The sequence below is a fragment of the Anomaloglossus baeobatrachus genome, chromosome 6 (assembly GCF_048569485.1).
Source record: "Anomaloglossus baeobatrachus isolate aAnoBae1 chromosome 6, aAnoBae1.hap1, whole genome shotgun sequence".
In the NCBI taxonomy this organism is placed as follows: Eukaryota; Metazoa; Chordata; class Amphibia; order Anura; family Aromobatidae; genus Anomaloglossus; species Anomaloglossus baeobatrachus.
Window position 1 is genome coordinate 253,493,908 of NC_134358.1, and position 23,554 is coordinate 253,517,461.

At 42.1% G+C, this 23,554-nt stretch overlaps 1 protein-coding gene across 1 annotated transcript in view; it reads left to right on the forward strand.

The window, feature by feature from the left end:
- The window catches only part of DUSP22 (dual specificity phosphatase 22), a 110,267-nt gene that overhangs the window by 42,590 nt on the left and 44,123 nt on the right, over positions 1–23,554 (forward strand). Inside the window, exon 3 of the mRNA XM_075314812.1 lies at positions 8,186–8,268. Coding sequence (XP_075170927.1) covers positions 8,186–8,268 — 83 coding nt within the window. The remainder of the gene's footprint in view (positions 1–8,185; positions 8,269–23,554) is intronic.

Genomic DNA, 23,554 nt, shown 5'->3' on the forward strand with positions numbered 1-23,554 from the left:
CTCCCTGCAGCCGGCCGCCGGGTGATCAGCTGATCGCTCCCTGCAGCCGGCCGCCGGGTGATCAGCTGATCGCTCCCTGCAGCCGGCCGCCGGGTGATCAGCTGATCGCTCCCTGCAGCCGGCCGCCGGGTGATCAGCTGATCGCTCCCTGCAGCCGGCCGCCGGGTGATCAGCTGATCGCTCCCGGTAGCCGGCCGCCGGGTCATCAGCTGATCGCTCCCGGCCGCCGGGTCATCAGCTGATCGCTCCCGGCCGCCGTGTCATCAGCTGATCGCTCCCGGCCGCCGGGTGATCAGCTGATCGCTCCCGGCCGCCGGGTGATCAGCTGATCGCTCCCGGCCGCCGGGTGATCAGCTGAGCGCTGTGACTTGCCGGCGGCCGGGCATGCCGGCGGCCGGTCGCTCAGCTGAGCGCTGTCGCTTGCTGACGGCCGGGCGCTCAGCTGAAAGTTCGGCCACCGCGAGCCAAAATAAAGTTTGATTTAAAAAAAAAAAAAAAAAAAAGCATGCGCAGTGAAATCCAGAGGATTCCGCTGCTCAAAACAACGTTACATGCTGCGTTCTTCCCGCTGGGCGGAAGCAACGGAGCGTCGCCCAGCGGAAGCAACGCAGGTCCTTTTGGTACAATCCGTCAACCATACAAGTATATGGGAAACAGCGGAATCCGTTAACTGATTCCGCTGTTTCCCAAAAGGGCGGATTGTAACGGAGGGAAAATAACGCAAGTGTGAAAGTACCCTTAGTTCATAGTTTTGATGCCTTCAATGTGAATCTACAATTTTCAGAGTCATGAAAATAAAGAAAACTCTTTGAATGAGAAGGTGTGTCCAAACGATTGGTCTGTACTGTGTGTGTGTGTGTGTGTGTGTGTGTGTGTGTATTATAATATTAATAAATATATATATATATTTATTTTTTATTTATTTAGAGACGCAATGTATAAAATACAAATGGGTACAAAAAATAAATGAATAAAAAAATATGCCACTGTCAGTCGAGTTTGTGGTTACTAGCCTGGCCATAATTGAAAAACAAACCAATATATAAAAGTATTTGTTTCAGGTTGGAGAACAAATTAATTTCACTACTCCTCAACAGAGCAGCACCTTCTCTTCTGGTTTTGTCTGTCGACGTCACTGCAGATGTCATACTGATTGACAGCTGGCTCCCTGCAGTTAGGCAGCAGGGAGACAAATGTCAGTGAGCATGAAGATCAGTCAACAGCAGAGCTGAAGAGAAAAAGCTACTCTGTCGGTATGATCTCAGCCGAAGTCGCAGAATTGCTGGTAGGAGCAGTCCATGACCATGCCAGGCAGAACAGGCAGGTAGTTAGCCCTAATGCAAAAAAAATATTAAAAGTCCCTGAAAGCCTATTTAACATCTGATCTGATCTAATAGTGTACTATTTAACTGATTCAGTGGTTTTATGATTTTGTCATGCCGATGTTTTCACGCCTTATTATATAGCGTTACCTAATATACCCACCAAATTGGCTTTTTATGAGTCATGATGAGCCATGTGCTTCTCAAGCGACTAACGGTTGTGCATCTTCAGAAGTGATGTGCTGTTGGCTGTTACTTTATCAAGTGGCACTTATTAATTTCTTAACTATTATTATAATTAGTAAGGTAATTTAATTGTAATAAGAAGTAGTGCTGAAAATCACAACTCATCAGTTCTCTTACTGTATGCACTCCACTCCAGTTTAGAATATCTCAGAAATACATTTGAAAATCAAAAAAAGACCATTTGCCTAGAATAAAAAAAAGATTCAACAGTAGTTATTCAAAATTATATCTATATGGTGTGTGTGTGTGTGTGTGTGTGTGTGTGTGTGTATATATTATATAATATATAATGTAGTGTGTGTGTATGTGTATATTATATAATATATAATGTATAATATATATATATATTGAAGTGTCTACTTTTACCTCTGTTGCTACAGTATGTAATGTGGAAGCATGAGCACAAAGGACATGAGGAGTCCAAATTAGAGTACAGTTGAATCTTGCATTACGAGCATAATTGGTTCCGGGAGTGTGCTGTTAAACCAAGTTACTCTTAGATCAAAGCAAATTTTCCCATAGGAAATAATTGAAACCCTAACGATTTGTTCGACAACCCAAAAGTATTTACTGTACTTATACAAACTTATTACAGTAATACAAAATAATGTCCTGTATTCATATAAAATTATTACAGTACACCGATACAAAATACTGTGTAGTACAGTAAGAACTTATAAAATTATACTGCACGTCAGCTTATATTAGAATTTTTGGTGTGTGGGAGGTACAGTATAAGCAATGTGCTGTACTGGTTAGCATGAAGAAAATACAATACTGTATCCACAAATGCAAACTGATAGACATCCTATATAGTATATACTGTACTGTACAATGGTATACTGTATACAGTACATATGTACAGAAAGTTACCTCCAGAGCGGGTCCGAACGTGGTGAAAGGACAGAACCGGAAGTGTGCACGGTGAGTATTTGCTCTTATTGCAAAGCATTCCTCTTAAACTAAGTTACAAATTTGTAAAAAACTTTGCTTGTCTTGCAAAACACTCTCAAACCAAGTTACTCTTAATCCAAGGTTCCACTGTACATAAAATCAAATTTTAAGTTAATATTTTAAAAGAATATTTTGTGTAAGGGTACGGTTCCACTTGCGTATGACTTGTGCGAGTCTCGCATCCCATAACCCGGCACGGCCGCACACACTCTCGTGACATGTATATCCATGCAGCTGATGTGCTCATGTCCTGAGTGTGCAGCCGTGCCGGGTTATACCTTTCTTTCATCATAAAGGGCGAAACGTGTGTTGGGGAGGCGACAATACCCTGTTGCAAAAAGAAAAATATAATAATTGGATTTTCTATACTCTAATTATGACTTTCTCATGTCTTGTTTGCTCATGTTTATACATTGTTGAAGAGTTTTCCAATATTACCCTAGGTGCACTCCTTTTGAGAATATCTTTGTGTAATTGTATTTACCATGGGTCTGAAGATAGACAACCCAACTCATTTGGTCCAGCCCACGACTTTTGTTTTTAAAACTGTTTGGCCAGTTTCACATCACATTTTTGTAATGTGTCACTTATTAGCTTCTGGGTTTTTTTTTCCATCTGGACGATGTGTCTCGTGCTTCCTAGTCCTCTCGTTTTGTGTAACTCTGTCCCACCACTGATTAGCAGCTTTTCGTCAATAAACAGTTTACACAGAAATACACCAATCAGTGGTGTGAGCGGGGTTATACAGAGCTGTACACTCTGAGCACTGCTAGATCTAAAGCATTGAATGTGTCAAAACTGCGCCAAGCAGTCCAGTAAGTGATACATCACTAGATTCAGCCTCTCAGCCCCTATAACATGCTGCTCTCACCTTACATAGAAAAACCTAATGACAGATTCCTTTAAACAACTTATCCAAAGTGCCTCAAAACTAAGCTATGTAATGTTTTCTAGTGCATTTACACAGGTCCACATTGGGATATTTTTGGTCTGACCTCTTCCTTTTAACACTAGAAGTCCCAGAAATTTCGAGCTCCCCCCTGAAGTCCCGAAAGAGGGTCAAATTACCCTTAGTCCAAACTGAATAGAACTAACTAGAAACTAAATGGCTAAACTCAATGGAAAACAACAACCTCCTGTGGTGCGACAGTAATGGCCTTAATTACAGAACAAAAGACTGTGATTATAGGATGTTAGCTAAAATCCTTCAGGTCATTCGACCCGTCTCTGGGTTCCAAAGGTAGAAATGTTAAATGACCCCTCTCTGGGACTTCTAGTGTTAATTGCTTTGTGTATTCTGTTTCTAAGATATTCTTGTATTTTTGCCTGCCAAAAGACCAGCTATACTCCTTAGTGAAGACAGTCCAGGATGTAGTGCGAGTTAGCAAACCCATTCCTGGTGTAGCTTTGTCCCAGAAGTGTAGTATAAACTTGGTCATAAATTCCGTCCCTGCCGATTCCACCTATCATTATCTCCTAGATAAAGCCTATCCGTGCAACTGTAAGATTCGTCTTCCCATATACATTTTCTATTGGCACAAGTAGCATCTCATTAGAGGTTTTGAAAGACTCTTGGCTATATAACCAGCCTCATCTATATTCAGCTTATTTGCTTTCACCCTGCTCTGTGTGCTATAACAGCTGCAAAGCTATGTTGTTAATCTCCCTAATGGATGCCATATCCGAGCCTTAGCACTGACGTTACTGCTCTAATAATAATTGTATGCTTCTTAGCTTGGTTTAGGAAAACTATAGGAACTCCAACAATAGGGCACTATTACATTGTTATAATATGTAGAAATATTACTTGATTATTTGGCCGACAGCTGTTTCACCCCACTCCACTGTAAGCATACCACCACACCCCTGGGACAAGGAATCTGTGATGACAAAATCTAATATTAATGTTGCAACGTAGACTGTTCACGTGTGTGAAAACTACACTTTTTTCAGAATGGAAACAAGCGTAACACACAAAATATTTTTGCACAACTGGGGAAATTGCTTTGGATTATATTGCACGTTACATAAATAATGCAATTTATTTGCAATATCAATATTTTCAGGTGGATTGAAGGGAATCTATCAATAAGATCAAATACCCACCCCCGCCCCTATACATGGGCATACACATCTTTGAAATGTAAAGGTGTTGATCAATTTACATTTCATATCTGTTGCCGCACTTGCCAGTAATTGCCATTTTATTTAATCCGCAAATGCGGTATTAAGTGCTCTGTCCATGTCGTAGCACTTAACTAATATTTGCCGCCGTTTCCACACCTCGCTCCAGTTTCTTTAGATTGGAGAAATGACACCGTGAGTAACCAATGATCCTCATTCAAAAAGAGGCTCGCATCTCAAAATGAATCTGGAGAGTCTGACTCTTGCACACTCTCACACTAAGACCGGATTGAAAATCGCTGGTCTTGATGATCTTGGGCCAACTGTTATTTGGTGCAGGCCAAACTCGTGAACAACTTTGGAGGTCCTCAGAAATTTTTTTGTTCTTGCCATGATAGTGATGGGCGAACCCAAACTGTAAAGTTCAGGGTTTGTACCGAACACATAGTGGTATTGCACACAATCCCGGACACAAGCTTTGCTGAGAAGCTTGTATTATAGCTCGGGTCCATGGGCTGTAAAAAAAAAAAGCACATGATTAAAAAAACATTCTGATTTATACTTACCAGTCCCGCGACGCGTCCTGCAGACTGTCTCCCTGCTGCTTCTGCTTCCCCGTGCGATCATTGCTGTGCCCCCAGGTAACCACCACTGACTAAAGGACCTTCCATGATGTCATAGCCATGGGACCAATCTGGTGTGAATGTTGTACAGATATTGGCTTACAGACTGGTCACATGGCTATGACGTCATCGAAGGTCCTGTTAACTTCCGAGGGTATTCATGGCATTGCTCGTCATTCTGCAATCTTCGGCTGTTTTCGGCCATGTTCGCGGTGACGTCGGGGTTCACCCGAGTCCATGGCTCATGGGCACGGGTGAACTTTGACTGTCACTGCACAAGTGTTACATCGCATCACCCGGCATGGTGCAGACTCTCTCGACAGGAGCGGGTCGACGGCATTTATTTCCATGCAGCTGAGCCGCCCTGTCGGAGAGTGTCAGGCTGGGCGGGGTGATGCAATGAGAGACTCAAGTGGAATCATACCCTCATGGTCAGCCTGCTTCTCGCTCTGTACAGAGTGATGAAGCAGAGCTAACATTGCTCTCTCTGCTTCTCGCTCTGTAGAGACACTTGTCTGTACAGAGTGATGAAGCAGAGCTAACATTGCTCTCTCTGCTTCTCGCTCTGTAGAGACACTTGTCTGTACAGAGTGATGAAGCAGAGCTAACATTGCTCTCTCTGCTTCTCGCTCTGTAGAGACACTTGTCTGTACAGAGTGATGAAGCAGAGCTAACATTGCTCTCTGCTTCTCGCTCTGTAGAGACACTTGTCTGTACAGAGTGATGAAGCAGAGCTGATATTGCTTTCCCTGTGGACTACATCGCACTAAGGATTATTTTATAATAAAGATGGAGTCTCTAAATGTTTTTTTTATTTTTTATTTTTACTGTTTACTAGAAATTCATAGTGGCTATGTCTAATTTTTTTCTGCTTCTAATTTGGAGTGACATCATGAATTTCGGGCTTAGTACCAGCTGAGAATATAAAGCTGGTATTAACCCCTTTTATTACCCAGCGTGCCACTGTCATCAGGACCGCTGGTCGAGCCGAGTAAAGCGCCTGGAAATGGCGCTAAGAAACAATGTGCCAATTCCAGGGGCAGCTGCGGGCTGCGGTTTTTAGCGTGGGGGTGTCAGAATGCTGATAATCCCAGCCCCCAGCTGCTTGGTTTTATCTGACTGGCGAATAAAATATGGTTTAAGCCCACGCATTTTTTTTTTATTTTTTTTTTTTTTAAATAAAAAAAGAAAAATGTGCTTCCCTGTATTTTGATTGCTAGCCAAGGTAAAGCCAGGCAGATGGTGGTGGCAGTCCATAGCCGTTCGCTTTATCTGCACTGAGAATCAAAGATACCACGGAGCTCTGTCATTTTTTAAAAGTATTTATTTTTACACTACGATATGTGTGAGGGACCCAACAGCCAATCATGGACGCTGTCACACAGAACGGGTGTCTGTGATTGGCTGTTGGAGTAACCTGGAGTCTGCCCATACATTCTAGATGCTAGAATGTATGGTCTGATTTCAGGTTACTCCAGCATCCAATCACAGACGCCCACTCTGTGACAGCATCTGTGATTGGCTGTTATTTTAACAGTAAAATAAAACACAGAAAAAAAAAATATATTTTCTTAGAAATAAAACAGAAGACATTTAGGACTCTATCTTTATTACGCAAAAAAACCCCTCCGACATAGTCCAAAGGCGGGTGAGCATCTTCAGCTCTGCTACATCTGTGCGAGGAGACAAACTCAGGTCTGCTCACACAGACTCAGCTGAGAGCTGTCAGAGACTTCACCTGAGTGCACAGCTGAAGCCAGTCAGCTATGCCCCCAGGTAACCTCCACTGACTACAGGACCTTCCATGACGACATAGCCATGTGACCAGTCTGGTGTCAATGTTGTTGTTACCTTGTCGGTTACAAGACCTCCCGTGACGTCTTGCGGTGATGTCAGCTGTGCCCTCGGGTAACCCCGACTCTGACGTCAGCGTTCTCACTGCCGACAAGCGCTCACTTTATGCCAGTGTTGCAGTGACATCAGTCGAGGTTACGTAGTCTACAGGGAGAGCAATGTCAGCTTTGCTTCATCATTCTATACAGACAAGTGTCTGTATAGAATGAGAAGCAGGCTGATTCTGAGGGTATGATTCCACTTGTGTATGACTCCTGCGAGTCTCAGAAAACTCGTGTTAGGGACCATGTGCACGAACACTGTGTTCGGTACGGACCCCGAACTTTACAGTTCGGGTTCGCCCATCACTAATTACCACCACATTTGCACTGTTGTCATTTTGTGTCATTTTCCTCATTTGTAGGTAATATAATCCTGACTACCTATTAACATTATTGTTTGGAATTTAAAAAAAAATCCCAGGAGGAGGCAATGCGATAACATAACCGATTCATTTCTGGTGAAATCCACCACCGCTCTAGTGCTGGGGTGATTCCTGCTGTTTTTACTTGTCTTACGGTGGTGACATAACATGCCTTTTATATACAAGCATCAACCATAAAGTTAGTGGTTGGCTACTTCGGTCACATGCATATATGGGCGATCAGCTTGTCCTGCACTGATGATATATCATGCCTTTATATGCAGTGCAAGAATCACAACTGAGGTGACATGGATTTCTGGAATTTCATTGTGCCAGTAAAGCACACTAAGACAATCATTACATTTCAACCTCTTTAGGAACACGGATTATTTTGCCTTATGGAAGTTTTAATTTCATTTTTGCCAAAATGGAAATGTTGATCACAATATACTGTTTAACCAAATCCTTGTATAATAAATCTTGGCAGAATACTATCTAACTATTTAATCATAGATAACCCTTTTGCACGAACTACATCATTTCTCTAATCGGAGTCCAATTTTTTAATATCCTGCTTGAGTTTTAGGCGTAAAAAAATCTAAAAAACAATTTTGTTTTTCTTTTGGCTGAAAGTGACTCTCCTTTCTGTCCTTTTTCAGATGCTCGAGATATTGAACAGCTACAGAAGAATAACATTACTCACATTTTGTCTATACATGACAGTGCCAGGCCTATGTTAGAGGTAAGCAGAAGTGCCTTCCTTTTCATCATCCCTCTCAGTATGATTTATTACATCTTTCCACATGTCCTTCTCAGTAACATTGACTTTACAGACAAGGGTAACTTGAAAATGCTTTCCTTTTCTGCAGTGATCTCTCTAGGATATGTGTATTATTATTTTAGGTGATGTTAAAATGACGCTCCTAAAATAAGCCATTTATTAGATGTCTGGCAGAGCAACAGGGGCCTGTCACTTTGGCCTTTTTTATACAGTGTGTTGTCTGTTCTGTTGGAAGTGATCAAGAGCTTTGTTTTACTTGGTGTTGACTACAGTCATATTAAACATCCCAGGCAGAACAAAACATACTACCAATTCCTTAAAAAAAAAAAATGCTGTTCACTTTCTGAAAACTTAGGAGTTAGAAGATGGGATAATCCACCACTTTGCAGCTCTGGGTTCCATTCCAACCAAGGACAACATCTGCTAGGAGTTTATATGTTCTCTTGTTTGCGCGGGTTTCCTCCAGGTACTTCGGTTTCCACCCACACTCCAAAAATAATGATAGGCAACTTAGATTGTGAGCCCCATGAAAACGGTCTATAATACACAGTCAAATATGATGGTGCTATATAAGTAAATTAAATAGGCTAGAAAACCATATCTAATAATCTTTTCTTCTAATGGCTTAAAATTATAGTCCTAAAAAGCTAAATGATAACTTAGATTTAAATAAGATCAAATGTTACTGGAGTCTGTCAGCACAGAATGACTGTTCAAACCACGTATAGGTAGTTGGTGCACTCTTGGCGTGACCACATATTTAAGTGCACCTATCCACCTAGTAGTTTTCCATCTATCTCTGCCCTTCTCAGGCTCTAGAAGTCAGAATAGTCAATGACGGAGGGATGAGTTGAGATGAATGGAAAACAAGTAGGGGGAAAGATGCACTTAAATCGTTGGCCACACCAAGGGTGCACGAGCACCTTTGCTTGGTTTCAACATTTATTCTATTCGGGCAGAGTCTCTTTAAATTAATAATAAAACAAATATATATTTTAGCAGATATCTCTTTATTATTTATCTTTATGGTGCCTTTAAATTTCCACTGTACATTTAGAATAGTTAAAAAAAAATAATCTGAACAAATGCTGAAAATATATCCTTAGATATTGTGTATATATCAATGTGTGGTGAAGATTCCACCACTGAAATAGTACGGGTTCCCCAAAAATAAGCCCTCTCAGGATTTTTCAGATTTTTTGGAGTTTGCGTAACATATAAACCCTAGTACAGAAATAAGACCTAGTTGCAGATTATCATACTGACAGTAACCTGAAATAGGCTTTGGTCAGCCCTTTCAGGATATGTAACTTTCTATTGGTGTACGGTGCTGTAAACCCCGGAAGTTTATAGTCACATGCCGGCTAGTTAATGGAATGAATATTCACCCCTCTTCCCGCCCATAATCCATCCTACCCTATAAACTTCCAGGGCTTACAGCAACGTACATATAATGGGCGGGTGAATATTGATTTTTCAATAATGGGGCGACCCAATCACTGACACTAATACAAAATATAAGACCTCTCATGAAAATAAGCCCTAGAGCAGTGTTTCTCAACTCCAGTCCTCAGGACCCAACAACAAATCATGTTTTCCTCATTCAGGTTTTCTTCAATGTTGCACAGGTGATGGAATTATTCTCTGTCTAATATTGAGGAAAACCTGAAAACATGATTTGTTGATGGGTCTTGAGGACTGGAGTTAAGAAACACTGCTCTGGAGCATGTTTTGGGGAAACAGGGTAGTATGGAATAGTATGAAAGCCATATGGGAATAGTACAGAAAAATGAAGAAGAAATCCAATACAGAGATCGAGAAGAAAACGGTAATGGTGGAATGATACCCATTAAGCTAGGTAATATATTTCAGTGCGATTTGAAGGTAAAGTATAAGATGCATGTTGGTACTTAGAAATGTAGGGTCTTTTTTGTATATGTGGGAAACATTATTTTACGGTGTATGTGAAATCTTAATTTACCATACCCAGAATACTTGGTATTCCTTTATTGAAGATTGTGTATGCAGTACATGTCTTCAAGTAAAGCATTTGCATTTTTGATCTCCCTAATGCACAAACTGTCTTGTAATATGATTTGTTTCTTGGCTGTCCTCCAAAAACAATGCAAATTCAATGACGTCTTAATGTATGAGAACACAACATCTGGTTAGTTAGTGAAGCAAAAAACCTACGTACAGTATTAGTTACCAAAGATGTTACAGACAATAGCATTATGCGACATAAGGCAATTAAAGGGAGACTGGAACACCCAAAACTGAAATTGAACTATTTAGACTTTTTATATTGAACAGTTATAAAATCTAAAACTCATACTTGTACTTTTACTTTATAGTAAATGTGTTTTTATAGAAAAAGTATTTATTACATTGTAATTACATGTAGTTGAGAAGGTTTCGGTGCAACCTTGGCGTGACCCAGGACTCAATGTACCTTTCCGCCCTCTCAATTACCATCCTCCACCGCTCCCCTCATTATGATTGACAGCGCTAGCTTCAGATCTCAACTCTCCAGTTCCACACATACGGACTATGGAACGGCCGAGCACCTTCATAAACGATGTCAGTGTATGCAGGCACTGAATTCTCATCCTTTCTCTCCTGTGTATAAAAGCCATTCGCTGCACACAGGATTACAAAGCGGTATTTGCTGTGAGTGCTAGTGAAGAACTGGGACATTGTCAGTGCGGGCGTCCGTTAATATCAGATTAGTAGAGGTCTGACTCCTGGACTGCCCACTGATCAGCTGCAATAAGGGGTAGAACTGAACATCTCTATACACTGGGCAGCGGTGTCCTGTACATGGCATAGGCAGTAGGGTCTTACATGTACAGACCCAAGGGCCTCTAAAATGTCTACATTACATCTTGGTGAGGTCAGGAAGCTTTTACTAACTTCACGACTGAAGGGTGTTTCTTAACCTGAAATTGAAAAAAATGTTAGTCATACATTTTAAAGCACCACTCCAGTGTTTTCTTTTTTTATAGCACCAATGTAGTGGTGCTTTCAATGTAAGTCATCTGTCCCTGTATAATACTCAGCTTCATCTTCCATAGCTATCGCTCCTGTTGGGGATTTCTGACCTGCAGGCAGCTCCAGTGTTTGATGAAGCGCTCCGGAGGTCACAACTCAGTACATCTCTATGAGATCCTGGTTCTGGCTCTCAGTTGCATTGAGAGTTTGTGATGTACCATAACTTCTGACTTCCGGCCAGTCCGAAGTTACAGGCGCTAGAAAGTGCAGCTGGACTGGAGCGGCATCGGTAAAAGAAGCCGCCAGAAGAGTATGACAGGGTACATTTAAAGCGTCACTTCAGCGCTGAAGAAAAAAAAAGCTGAAGTGGTGCTTTAAAGCAGTAGCCACAGATCATTTTGGTGATTGTGTCTTTTTACTTTATGGCTAAGAAAAAGACTTACAGACCCTGAAGTGAAGAATAATAAAACATTTTTCATGAACACTAGAACATTATTTAGATAGTGTCTTAACATTTGTGTTTAGAATGCAAATGAACAGTGAAAAAAAAATGTAAAGGTGTACATTCAAGGGGTTTTCTCAAGTTCTTAACTAAAATCTCCCTAAATAATAAAAAAAAATGAGCATATACCCTGTAGTAAGTAAATAGTAACAGTACTTGTAAATTACATAGGGTACTTGCTTAATGCTATTTTGATCAAAAAAGCATAAAAACCATCCCACCATGACAGTGTACCCAATTTTGTCAGATGACCTCAACATAGGTATGTAGGGATGAGTGAACCCGTGCCCCACACTCCCTCGTTCACCAATTTATTAATTTAAAAAAAGACTCAAGTTTCGACGTAATTCAATTGGGGACTAAAGACACCCTCCCATACTCCCTCATTTACCAATGTCTTAATTAAAAACAAACCCTTGAAGTTCCGATGTAATACAATGGTGTAATGTCCCATGACGCCCATCAAATCCTATGGAGATTCATTCTGAGAACGCTCTGAAAACGAGGCTCCATAGGTGACTTCTGGTCAGCAGCAGGCACCGAATTTCTCACAAGCGATGATTTTTTTTTAAATTAATAAATAGGTGAATAAGGACGTGTGAGGGAGTCTTTATTCAAATAAACTATATTTTTCCTATTTATTTATTTATTTAAAATGTATACTTGCCAGGTTAGTAATGGGGGTGACTGATAGATATTTATCCATTACTAACCCCTGGCCTTGATGCCAGCTGTCAATTCACAGCTGTCATCAACCCCAAAAGGGTTACTCTGATTGTCACCGCACCAGGGCAATTGGGAAGAGCCCGGGCAAAGAGCCAGAATTGGCGTATGTAATGTATGCGCCACTTATAAGGCAACTGCAGGCTGCTATTTTTAAGCTGGGAAGGGCCAAATAGCCAAGGACCTTCACAGCTTGATACCAGGCCCCAGCTGTCTGCTTTACTTTGGCAGGTAATCAAAAATAGAAGGGACCCAATGTAATTTTAAAAAAAAAAAAAAAGTATTCTAGCTACATTTTTTTGCAGGGCAATTGTCATGCTTTTACCCACTTTTTGCTTCCTGTCGCAGCTCCCTGGCTTTTACTACGACCATTTTACACCAAAACTCAGGTCCAATTGCATTATATGGGGTCCAGGGTCAAGTTCGGGTGAAGTCCAGATCCTGAACCGAACCTTTAACTAAAGTCCGGGTGAACCCGAACTTCCACGGGTCCGCTCAGCCTATAGATACGGGCAGAGCAGGATACAGGCCCCACTGTTAAGATACCTGCCCATGGGAATCTACTGTATATAAATGAAATGCCTTACTTCAAAAGGGGATCTAAACCCTGTTTGTACAAAGTACAAAAAACTATAGGAAAATCAAAGAAATGAGCATAAGTTGGTATACACGCAATGCATAAAAGCACGCTCACACTGGCCATTTCACAGACAAAATTCAAGTCAAGTTTTTAAATAGTTGAAATTGCAAGTGCTCGTAAAAACAAGCAATTCACTTTTTTAATAATTGTCTCCATTCTTAAGAACATTAGGACTTTTAATTCTAAACTTTACAGCTCATTAGATAGGTGTCACGACTCTGGGATAGCGGGGAACTAAGTAAGATAACGGGGTCCCTAAGCTGTACCTCAAGCTAGGGGGCCCTATGCTATCACTATCCTCAGAGATATCCCTAATGACCCTGCTCCTGACCAGTCCTGATCATATAGAGAATATAGCAACGCTTTAATACAATGCTGCATTAACTAGTCTTTGATAAGTGCATGCTTATGAGTTATACTTGGTACACATGCAGGCATATCTTATTCTTTGAAAATTTTCATGAGTCATGTTAGCTGTAGCACGCAGATGCATAGTTCTTATTATGGCATGATGGACATCCTCCAGACTTTCAGTGTTCCCTTCACAACCACTGACAGATTTCACACTGACAACATATGTACACCGAAATTAAAATGTCCTTGAAAATGGGCTATTTTGGTCCCCTGTTGCCGGTTAGAGTCATTTGAGGGTTGACAAATCTGAGAAGACTAGCCAGGTGGCAAATAGTTATTTGCATATCGCAAAACAAATTAAACTTTCGGGTTACCTCTCGAGCTGTATGTATTTTGGCATGTTTTTCCTGGATATCATTTCTGACCACAGTTTTTAAGTAATTTTCAATTTTAAAGAGACATGTTGCATCTTGGGTTGGCAGTGTTATCCGTAAATGGTGATCTAACACATTCTTATAAAACAAAATATTGCATTAACCTAAGTTAATTATATTTTCTCAGATTTCTTTGTTCAAAGTTGGATAAATTAGATATTTTTATCAGAAGGCCATCCGCCCCTGGTGCCTTCTCATTATGCATCTTACGAATTGCTGACTGAATTTCTTCCACCATTACTGGCCTATTTAGAAATTCCGCCTCATCCCTCTCCAGCTTCGGAAGCTTTATCCCAGCCAGGTATGCCGCAAGATCCTCCTGAGAGTACTGTGCCTTAGACGAATAGAGGGCCACATAAAACCTATATAAGATCAGTAATATGTCCTGCGATTCTGAGTGTAACATACCTAAGTTGTCTTTCAGCCCATAAATAAACGCATTCTCTTTCTGCGCCTGCGCAAGTCTAGCCAGTAAGCGGCCCCTTGCCTCCCCCTCCTCATAATACTGTTGTTTCTGGAACATTCTTTTATTTTCCGCTTGCGTCAGCTAGAACTGTCTAAGCTGCTTTTGCGCTTCCTTCCATAGCTCACCATTTTCAGGGCTGTGACATTCAGTAAAGGCTTTTTCAGCCACTCTAAGAGATACTTTGCACGCTGCGACATCGCTAGCCGATTGTAGCGATGCCGAGCGCGATAGTCCCCGCCCTCGTCGCAGATGCAGTATTTTGTGATGGCTGCCGTAGCGAACATTATCGCTACGGCAGCTTCACACGGACTTACCTGCCCTGCAACATCGCTCTGGCCGGCGACCCGCTTCCTTCCTAAGGGGGCGGGTCGTGCGGTGTCACAGCGACGTCACAGGCAGGCGGCCGATAGAAGCAGAGGGGCGGAGATGAGCGGGACGTAAACATCCCGCCCACCTCCTTCCTTCCTCATTGTAGGCAGGACACAGGTAAGGAGATGTTTCTCGCTCCTGCAGCTTCATACACAGCAATGTGTGTGCCGCAGGAACGAGGAACAACATCGTACCTGTCGCTGCAGCGAAATTATGGAAATGACCGACACTGCACAGATCACCGATTTACGATGCTTTTGCAATCGTTTATCTGTGCATCTAAGCTTTACACATTGCAATTTCGTTACTGACGTCGATTTGACCTCGACGAGATCGCAGTAGCGATGTCGCAACGTGCAAAGTACCCCTATCCTTCTCCACATTTATTTGTCTTATAAATATCCCCCTCAGGACTGCCTTCATAGCGTCCCACACAACTCCAACTAGCGCTGTATCTTTGTTAGTGTTAAAATATTCAACTAGGTTCTTTTTAATGCTATAACAATCCACTACCTTAGCCAAAAGGAGTTAAGCTTACATCTCAACCCATTCCTATCCCTGAGAAGATCCACCAGTAGCTTAAACAACAGTGGAGAATGATCCGATAGCGATCTAGGGGGGTAATAATAATATTCACTTTATATAGCGCTATTATTTCCACAGCACTTTACATACAATGGTAACTCTGTCCCCACTGGGGCTCACAATCTAAAGTCCCTATAAGTATCTTTTTGGAGTGAGAAGAAACCGGAGAACCCAGAGGAAACCCACGCAAACACAGGGAGAACATACAAACTCCTTGCAGATGTTGTCCTTGGTGGGATTTGAACCCAGGACCTCAGCGCTGCAAGACTGCAGTGCTAACCACTGAGCCACCGTCCCGCCCGGAGTAGCGCACATTATTCACAATCTGGACCATAAGAGAATAACTTAACACCATATCTATCTTGTACTTTGACTGGTAGGTTGAGGAAGCACAAAAGAAGATCCTAGCCTTAGGGAAACGTTTCAGCCAAACATCCACCAGTCCCAATTCATTATGGAGGCATTGCATGTCAGTGCCCGCTAGGTGCTTATCTTTAAAAGGATTACATAGAGCATTAAAATCTCCAATAATGAGGAGGGGAAAAACCAGCTTGACAACCTTGAAAGAACATTACGTAAAGGAACATTTGAATATGGAGGTGGCACATATACAGTTAGGTCCAGAAATATTTGGACAGTGACACAATTTTCGCGAGTTGGGCTCTGCATGCCACCACATTGGATTTGAAATGAAACCTCTACAACAGAATTCAAGTGCAGATTGTAACGTTTAATTTGAAGGTTTGAACAAAAATATCTGATAGAAATTGTAGGAATTGAGGTCAAAAGTAATTGGACAAATAAACCAAACCCAAACAAAATATTTTTATTTTCAATATTTTGTTGCGAATCCTTTGGAGGCAATCACTGCCTTAAGTCTGGAACCCATGGACATCACCAAACGCTGGGTTTCCTCCTTCTTAATGCTTTGCCAGGCCTTTACAGCCACAGCCTTCAGGTCTTGCTTGTTTGTGGGTCTTTCCGTCTTAAGTCTGGATTTGAGCAAGTGAAATGCATGCTCAATTGGGTTAAGATCTGGTGATTGACTTGGCCATTGCAGAATGTTCCACTTTTTTGCACTCATGAACTCCTGGGTAGCTTTGGCTGTATGCTTGGGGTCATTGTCCATCTGTACTATGAAGCGCCGTCCGATCAACTTTGCGGCATTTGGCTGAATCTGGGCTGAAAGTATATCCCGGTACACTTCAGAATTCATCCGGCTACTCTTGTCTGCTGTTATGTCATCAATAAACACAAGTGACCCAGTGCCATTGAAAGCCATGCATGCCCATGCCATCACGTTGCCTCCACCATGTTTTACAGAGGATGTGGAGTGCCTTGGATCATGTGCCGTTCCCTTTCTTCTCCAAACTTTTTTTCTTCCCATCATTCTGGTACAGGTTGATCTTTGTCTCATCTGTCCATAGAATACTTTTCCAGAACTGAGCTGGCTTCATGAGGTGTTTTTCAGCATATTTAACTCTGGCCTGTCTATTTTTGGAATTGATGAATGGTTTGCATCTAGATGTGAACCCTTTGTATTTACTTTCATGGAGTCTTCACTTTACAGTTGACTTAGAGACAGATACACCTACTTCACTGAGAGTGTTCTGGACTTCAGTCGATGTTGTGAACGGGTTCTTCTTCACCAAAGAAAGTATGCGGCGATCATCCACCACTGTTATCATCCGTGGACGCCCAGGCCTTTTTGAGTTCCCAAGCTCACCAGACAATTCCTTTTTTCTCAGAATGTACCCGACTGTTGATTTTGCTACTGCAAGCATGTCTATCTCTCTGATGGATTTTTTCTTTTTTTTCAGCCTCAGGATGTTCTGCTTCACCTCAATTGAGAGTTCCTTAGACCGCATGTTGTCTGGTCACAGCAACAGCTTCCAAATGCAAAACCACACACCTGTAATCAACCCCAGACCTTTTAACTACTTCAATGATTACAGGTTAACGAGGGAGACACCTTCAGAGTTAATTGCAGCCCTTAGAGTCCCTTGTCCAATTACTTTTGGTCCCTTTAAAAAGAGGAGGCTATGCATTACAGAGCTATGATTCCTAAACCCTTTCTCCGATTTGGATGTGAAAACTCTCATATTGCAGCTGGGAGTGTGCACTTTCAGCCCATATTATATATATATAATTGTATTTCTGAACATGTTTTTGTAAACAGCTAAAATAACAAAACTTGTGTCACTGTCCAAATATTTCTGGACCTAACTGTATGACCACAATTATACATTCTACATGGGCCACTGTACACCGCATCCCAACGAATCTTTCTCTTTCGTCTCCAAAGGAATCTATACACTTAAATGGAATATTTCTATGTACCAATAGGCTGACCACCTTGGAGTAGTTGAAATACCCAACAACCCCCCCGTGAGTATCAAAAATCTACGTTTGGTTTACAATCAAACTAATCATTGTGACTCCCCGATGGTCATATACAAACATTCATGACATGCAATGAAATCAGTCTTATTCTGTTTAATGATATGATCTTTGTGTGTTTCAACTGTCGATCTGGCACACATCAAATAAAGTTAAAAGATATCAATGACACAGTGCTTTTGATCAGTATTTACACATTACAACTCACATAAAGGGAGTCTACAGGTTTTTATTACCTAATCTAAAGGTAGTGTCACACTTTAGCGACACTCCAGTAATCCCACCAGTGATCTGACCAGCTCAGGATCGCTGGTGCGTTGCTACATGGTCGCTGGTGAGCTGTCAATCAGGCAGATCTCACCAGCGACCATTGACCAGCCCCCAGCGACGCGTGGAAGCGATGATGCGCTTGTTAACTAAGGTAAATATCGGGTAACCAAGCGCTTGGTTACCCGATATTTACCTTGGTTACCAGCACACACCACTTAGCGCTGGCTCCCTGCACTCGTAGCCAGAGTACACATCTGGTTAATAAGCAAACCGCTTTGCTTATTTACCCTATGTGTACTCTAGCTATGTGTGCAGGGAGCAGGCACTGGCAGCCTGAGAGCGGCGGACGCTAGTAACCAAGGTAAATATCGGGTAACCAAGCAAAGCACTTCGCTTGGTTACCCGATATTTACCTTGGTTACAGCTTACCGCAGGCTGCCAGAAGCCGGCTCCCTGCACATTCAGATTGTTGCTCTCTCGCTGTCAAACACAGCGATGTGTGCCTCACAGCGGGAGAGCAACGTCCAAAAAATGAACCAGAGCTGTGTGTAACGAGCAGCGATCTCACAGCAGGGGCCAGATCGCTGCTCAGTGTCACACACAGCGAGATCGCTAATGAGGTCACTGGTGCGTCACAAAAAACGTGACTCAGCAGCGAAATCGCTATGTGAGAAGTACCCCCAAGAGCAGCATAATGTGGAGACCATGATTGGTCACTTACTGGGTTGCTTGCTGTAGTTTTGATAAAACCATTGTTTTATCAGCAGGAGAATCACTAGAGGACTTGTAAACTTACTGCCATGTAGTTATCCATATTCATGGGCTCCATGTAATCCCACCCCAATCACTGATTGACAGCTTTTTGTGTACACTGTGCATATGCAGAAAGCTGCTGGTCATATTGTGGATGCGGTAATGCAGAGCTCAGAGAGCTGATAAATCAGCAGATTTTATCAAAACTTCAGCAAGCAGCCCAGTAAATTATACATTGCTGGAATCTGGGCCTCTGCCCCTATTGTAGGCTGCTATCATTATAATTAAAGTTGAGTGAGCGTGCTCACAACTGCTTGATGCTCGAATGAGCATCGGGGTGCTCAGCAGAGTATTGCGGGTGTGTCGTCTGTGAAACAAGGACCACAACGCACAGGCTTGCTTCCCTGCATGTGTGCAGACACCCCAGGTAGAGCCATTCACAGTGTCAGAATGGTTCTCAATGGGGTTAAAACAATGTTTTCAGATGTAGTGTGTCAAATAAAAAAAACCCTGCCCTTCCTTCCCCCAGAAATGATCTGTATCGCTTGCAGTATGTGGCCAGAGAGCTGAACTTCCCAACCATTGACTTCCATTTATACTTGTTACTCGAGTTGATTCCTTTCGGAGCATCTGACCGGCCAACTCGGGGACCGAGCACCCAAGCATTTTCAAGCTCATTCATCTCTACTTAGAATTCAAGATAACCTACTTCATGGCAACACATCTTGTAGTCGTATGTTAAATTAATTTACTAATTTGTCTTAATATATTGTTTTAAATCCTTTGGTATCTTCAGTATCTCTCCTTCCTTACAAGATCCATGTTTTGTGTTTGTTTTAAATGTCATATTGGGCAGTACGGTCGTTCAGTGGTTAGGGGTCCTGGGTTGATATCCCACCAAGGACATCATCCGCAAGGAGTTTGTATGTTCTCCACTGATAGGGAATTTAGGTTGTGAGCCCCAATGGGGACAGTGATGATCATATCTGTAAAGCGATGTGGTATTAATGGCACTTTGTAACGGAGTAAAATAAGTACATATTGCTTGACAACACACAATCTTGTGATATTTAACATTGTTTTATTGGACACAGTACTTCCAATCTACATTTCGGTGGAGGTTAGTGTGCGCGTTCGCCTGTTCAGGATGGGAGGATGTAGGTAATGACTCAGGCTTTTCTATTTACTGCGGTTTGAATCTCTTGTTAAGAATTGTCCTCTCGGGCTGTGCATTAGGTATATCACACTGTAAAAGTTTCAGATGGATTTAGCTTTAAAAAAAAACCAAACCTTTAGACAACAATGAAAAATCTGATTTATTTATGGGTTTTTTTCTTGAATATTATGAAGGTTTAATGTTTTTATGTTCTGTTTTTACATATTGAGTGCATCGTATCTTAATTTCTTTTTTAAAGGGACTGTCCGCACGTTATTTTGCTACCTCATCTGAAAGCAGCATGTTGTAGGCATGAGACCCTGAATCCGAATGTGTTTTTTTTTATTTTTATTTAATCAAGTAGATTTTATTGATTCTTAAATAGAACAATGTATACGCTCACAACTATACAGTCCAGCAGATTATAACTTCGCATTGAGTAACCAAACCTATAACAACCCCCAACTAACATCTTCACCCCCTCCTTATTCAAGAATTATACAATTTTTATCACACGAGGCATAAAGCAGGAAAAAAACACAGTACAAGTCATGATATTTTGAGCACAGATATGTATACGTCTATTCCCCCTCAGAGCTGTGAATGATACATCCACACCTAATGATCTTCAACTTCTTCACGTACATAATCACCTTAACTGTATAACCATTGGGACCAGATCTTGTCCGCATACTCATATCTACCTCTTTTCTGGTATATTGCCCTTCAGTATGAGTCAAGTTTGCTATTTGTTTTACATACTTTCTACAGGATAGAGGTTCTTCCTTTATCCAGTATTTTGCCATCCGCTTCCATGCAGCAAACGGCAATCGCGCCACTGCGAGTTTCCCCATCTCTTTTTCTAACAACACTTCTTCCATACATAAAAACAAAAAGGTGAGCCGGAGTATGAGATGGTATACATGGAACTTGTGAGACCATGTTCACACTGGCCATGAGACAAAGAGAAACCAAGGAAAAAATTGTGAAAACATACCCTGCTGTAACTAAATAAAAGCATAGTGCATATAAACATAGGGTACTTAGTAAACACTGTTTTTGATCAAAAAAAGCATAAAGCTATCCCACCAAACGTCAAGGTGTACCCAGTTGGGATAGTACCTACACTCTCTAATATTAAAACCTTACCATGGGTCTAAGATAGGCCTCAATGTGGCTAAGGGCTGAGAGCGACCGGGTCCCAACAGGACACAGTCAGGTGATGCACAGAATGAAATGCCCAGCTCACTGAGAAGGGGGCCACTTCCTGTTTGTACTGAATACAAAAAAAAAAAACTACATAAAAACAAAAAAGTGACATACAGCCCAGAACACATACTATTGGATCTTTCAGAACTCTGGAGCCATAGGACCCTTCAATCATGTTGACCCTTCAGTCATGTACGATCCCAGCGCATTCAGTCTTGCATCTCGGACAGTTAAGGCCGCTTTACACGCTAAAGCGATGTCGTTGGGGTCACAGAATTTGTGACGCACATCCGGCCGCATTAGCGATGTTGTTGCGTGTGACACCTATGAGCGATTTTGAATAGTCGCAAAAACGTTCAAAATCGGTGACATATCCCCGTATTCTCAATTATCATTGCTGCTGCATGTACGATGTTGTTCGTCGTTCCAGCGGCAGCACACATCGCTATGTGTGACACCGCAGGAACGAGGAACCTCACCTTACCTGCGGCCGCCAGGAATAAGGAAGGAAGGAGGTGGGCGGGATGTTACGTCCCGCTCATCTCCGCCCCTCCTTTTCTATTGGGCGGCGGTTCAGTGACGCTGCTGTGACGTCGCTGTGACGCTGAACGAACCGCCCACTTAGAAAGGAGGCGATTCGCCGGTCACAGTGACGTAGAGCAGGTATGTGCGTGTGACGCTGCCGTAGAGATAATGTTCGTTACGGCAGCGATCACCACGTATTGGCCGTACAACTGGGGCGGGAGCTATCGCGCTCGACATCGCCAGCAAATGCTAGCGATGTTGCAGCGTGTAAAGCGGCCTTTAGTCAGGTGGTCTTAACCCTGCTTTCAACATTCTAAGGGGTGATTTATACGCCCTATGTATGATCATCAATGAGACAATCACTTTGGCTAAGTTAAAGAAGTGGTTCACCCATATTTATTATTTGCTAGATCGATATTATGCTGAGAAACTGTTTCTCTCAAATACCTTATGTTGGCAATAGTGTCTGTAAGAGGCGCTATTGCGGACCGCTGTTCCCCTCAAGTTCCGGATCATGTGACATCACCGCGGCTGGCCCAAGTCTTCCTGACTCACTGGGTTGTGGGTGGTGTGTCACCGCTCGTCACTGCCCAGCATGTCTCCTGCTTGCAGCGCTTTGCTGTGAGGGAGGAGGGAGCAGGGACCTGATGGGCTGTCACGCTGGGCTGTGCGAAACACCGCCCACAGTGAATCACTCACAGAGACAGCGGCCGGCCACGGTGATGTCACGTGGTCAGGAACTTGACGTGACATCACCGGATCCACGAGGTCACGGAGCCCGGGGGTCAGGCATATGGGGATCAGCGGTCCACAATAGCGCCACTCACAGGCACTATTGCCAACATAAGGTACTTGAGAGAAACATTTGTTTCTCAACATAATATCGATCTATTACAAACAAGAGGACAAATGAGTTTTTATAGTGCAAAAAAGTGTACAAGATTTTATTTAAAGACAGCAAGTGAACATCCATTAAAATCAAGTAAAATACATAAAAAATACAGGACCAAGCTGCAAAGTTATGCATCAATTTCAGGCTTAACAGTACATTTCAATAGCCTTTTATATCAGTACCTGAAGAGGGACATATATATTACAAGTATTTCCCTCTGGGAATATGCCCATAGCAAATATGACACTTTCAGGGTTAATGACACATGTTAATAACCTTTTTGTATCAGTACATCAATACATGAAAAAGGGGGGGCATGTTATATTACAAGTGTTCCCTCTGGGACTATGCCCATAGAAAGTGTGACCCATCCAAAAACCTGTTTTCTTCATCAGGGCAGAGGTGTTCTGTCAGAACACCTCTGTCCTGATGAAGATAACAACATAATCGAAACATACGTCGCTTTTTGAGGTCTTGTTACCAAGCTGCCACCCTTATGCTGCTACCACTGGTAGATATGTCATCACTATTCACACTAATTGTAGTGTGAATAGGTTTTTGGATGGGTCACACTTTAATATAATGTGGAGTTGGTGCTCATTGTGGGAATCCATGAGATTCATTAACCCACAAAAACATAGTTTGGAGGTACGGAGGTTTTTGCTAATCTATAATATCGATCTATCAAATGATAAAATATGAGTGAACCACCCCTTTAATGATAATTTTAAGAATATATTCCAGTATAGCCTGTTATTGATTTTCCGATATGGGCCCTAGCTCATGTGTCTATTTCTCCCATGGAGACCCATTTAAGAACGTAAGTAGTAGGTTGTTATACAGACAATATATCACCCCCCCCCCCCCCCCTTCCTTGTATCTCCCATTACACAAATTCCAGAACTAGATGTTGTTGTTTTGTTTTTTTTTTATCTGAATGTTACCTACTTTAGATTAAGCTGCAAATCTGTGTTTGAG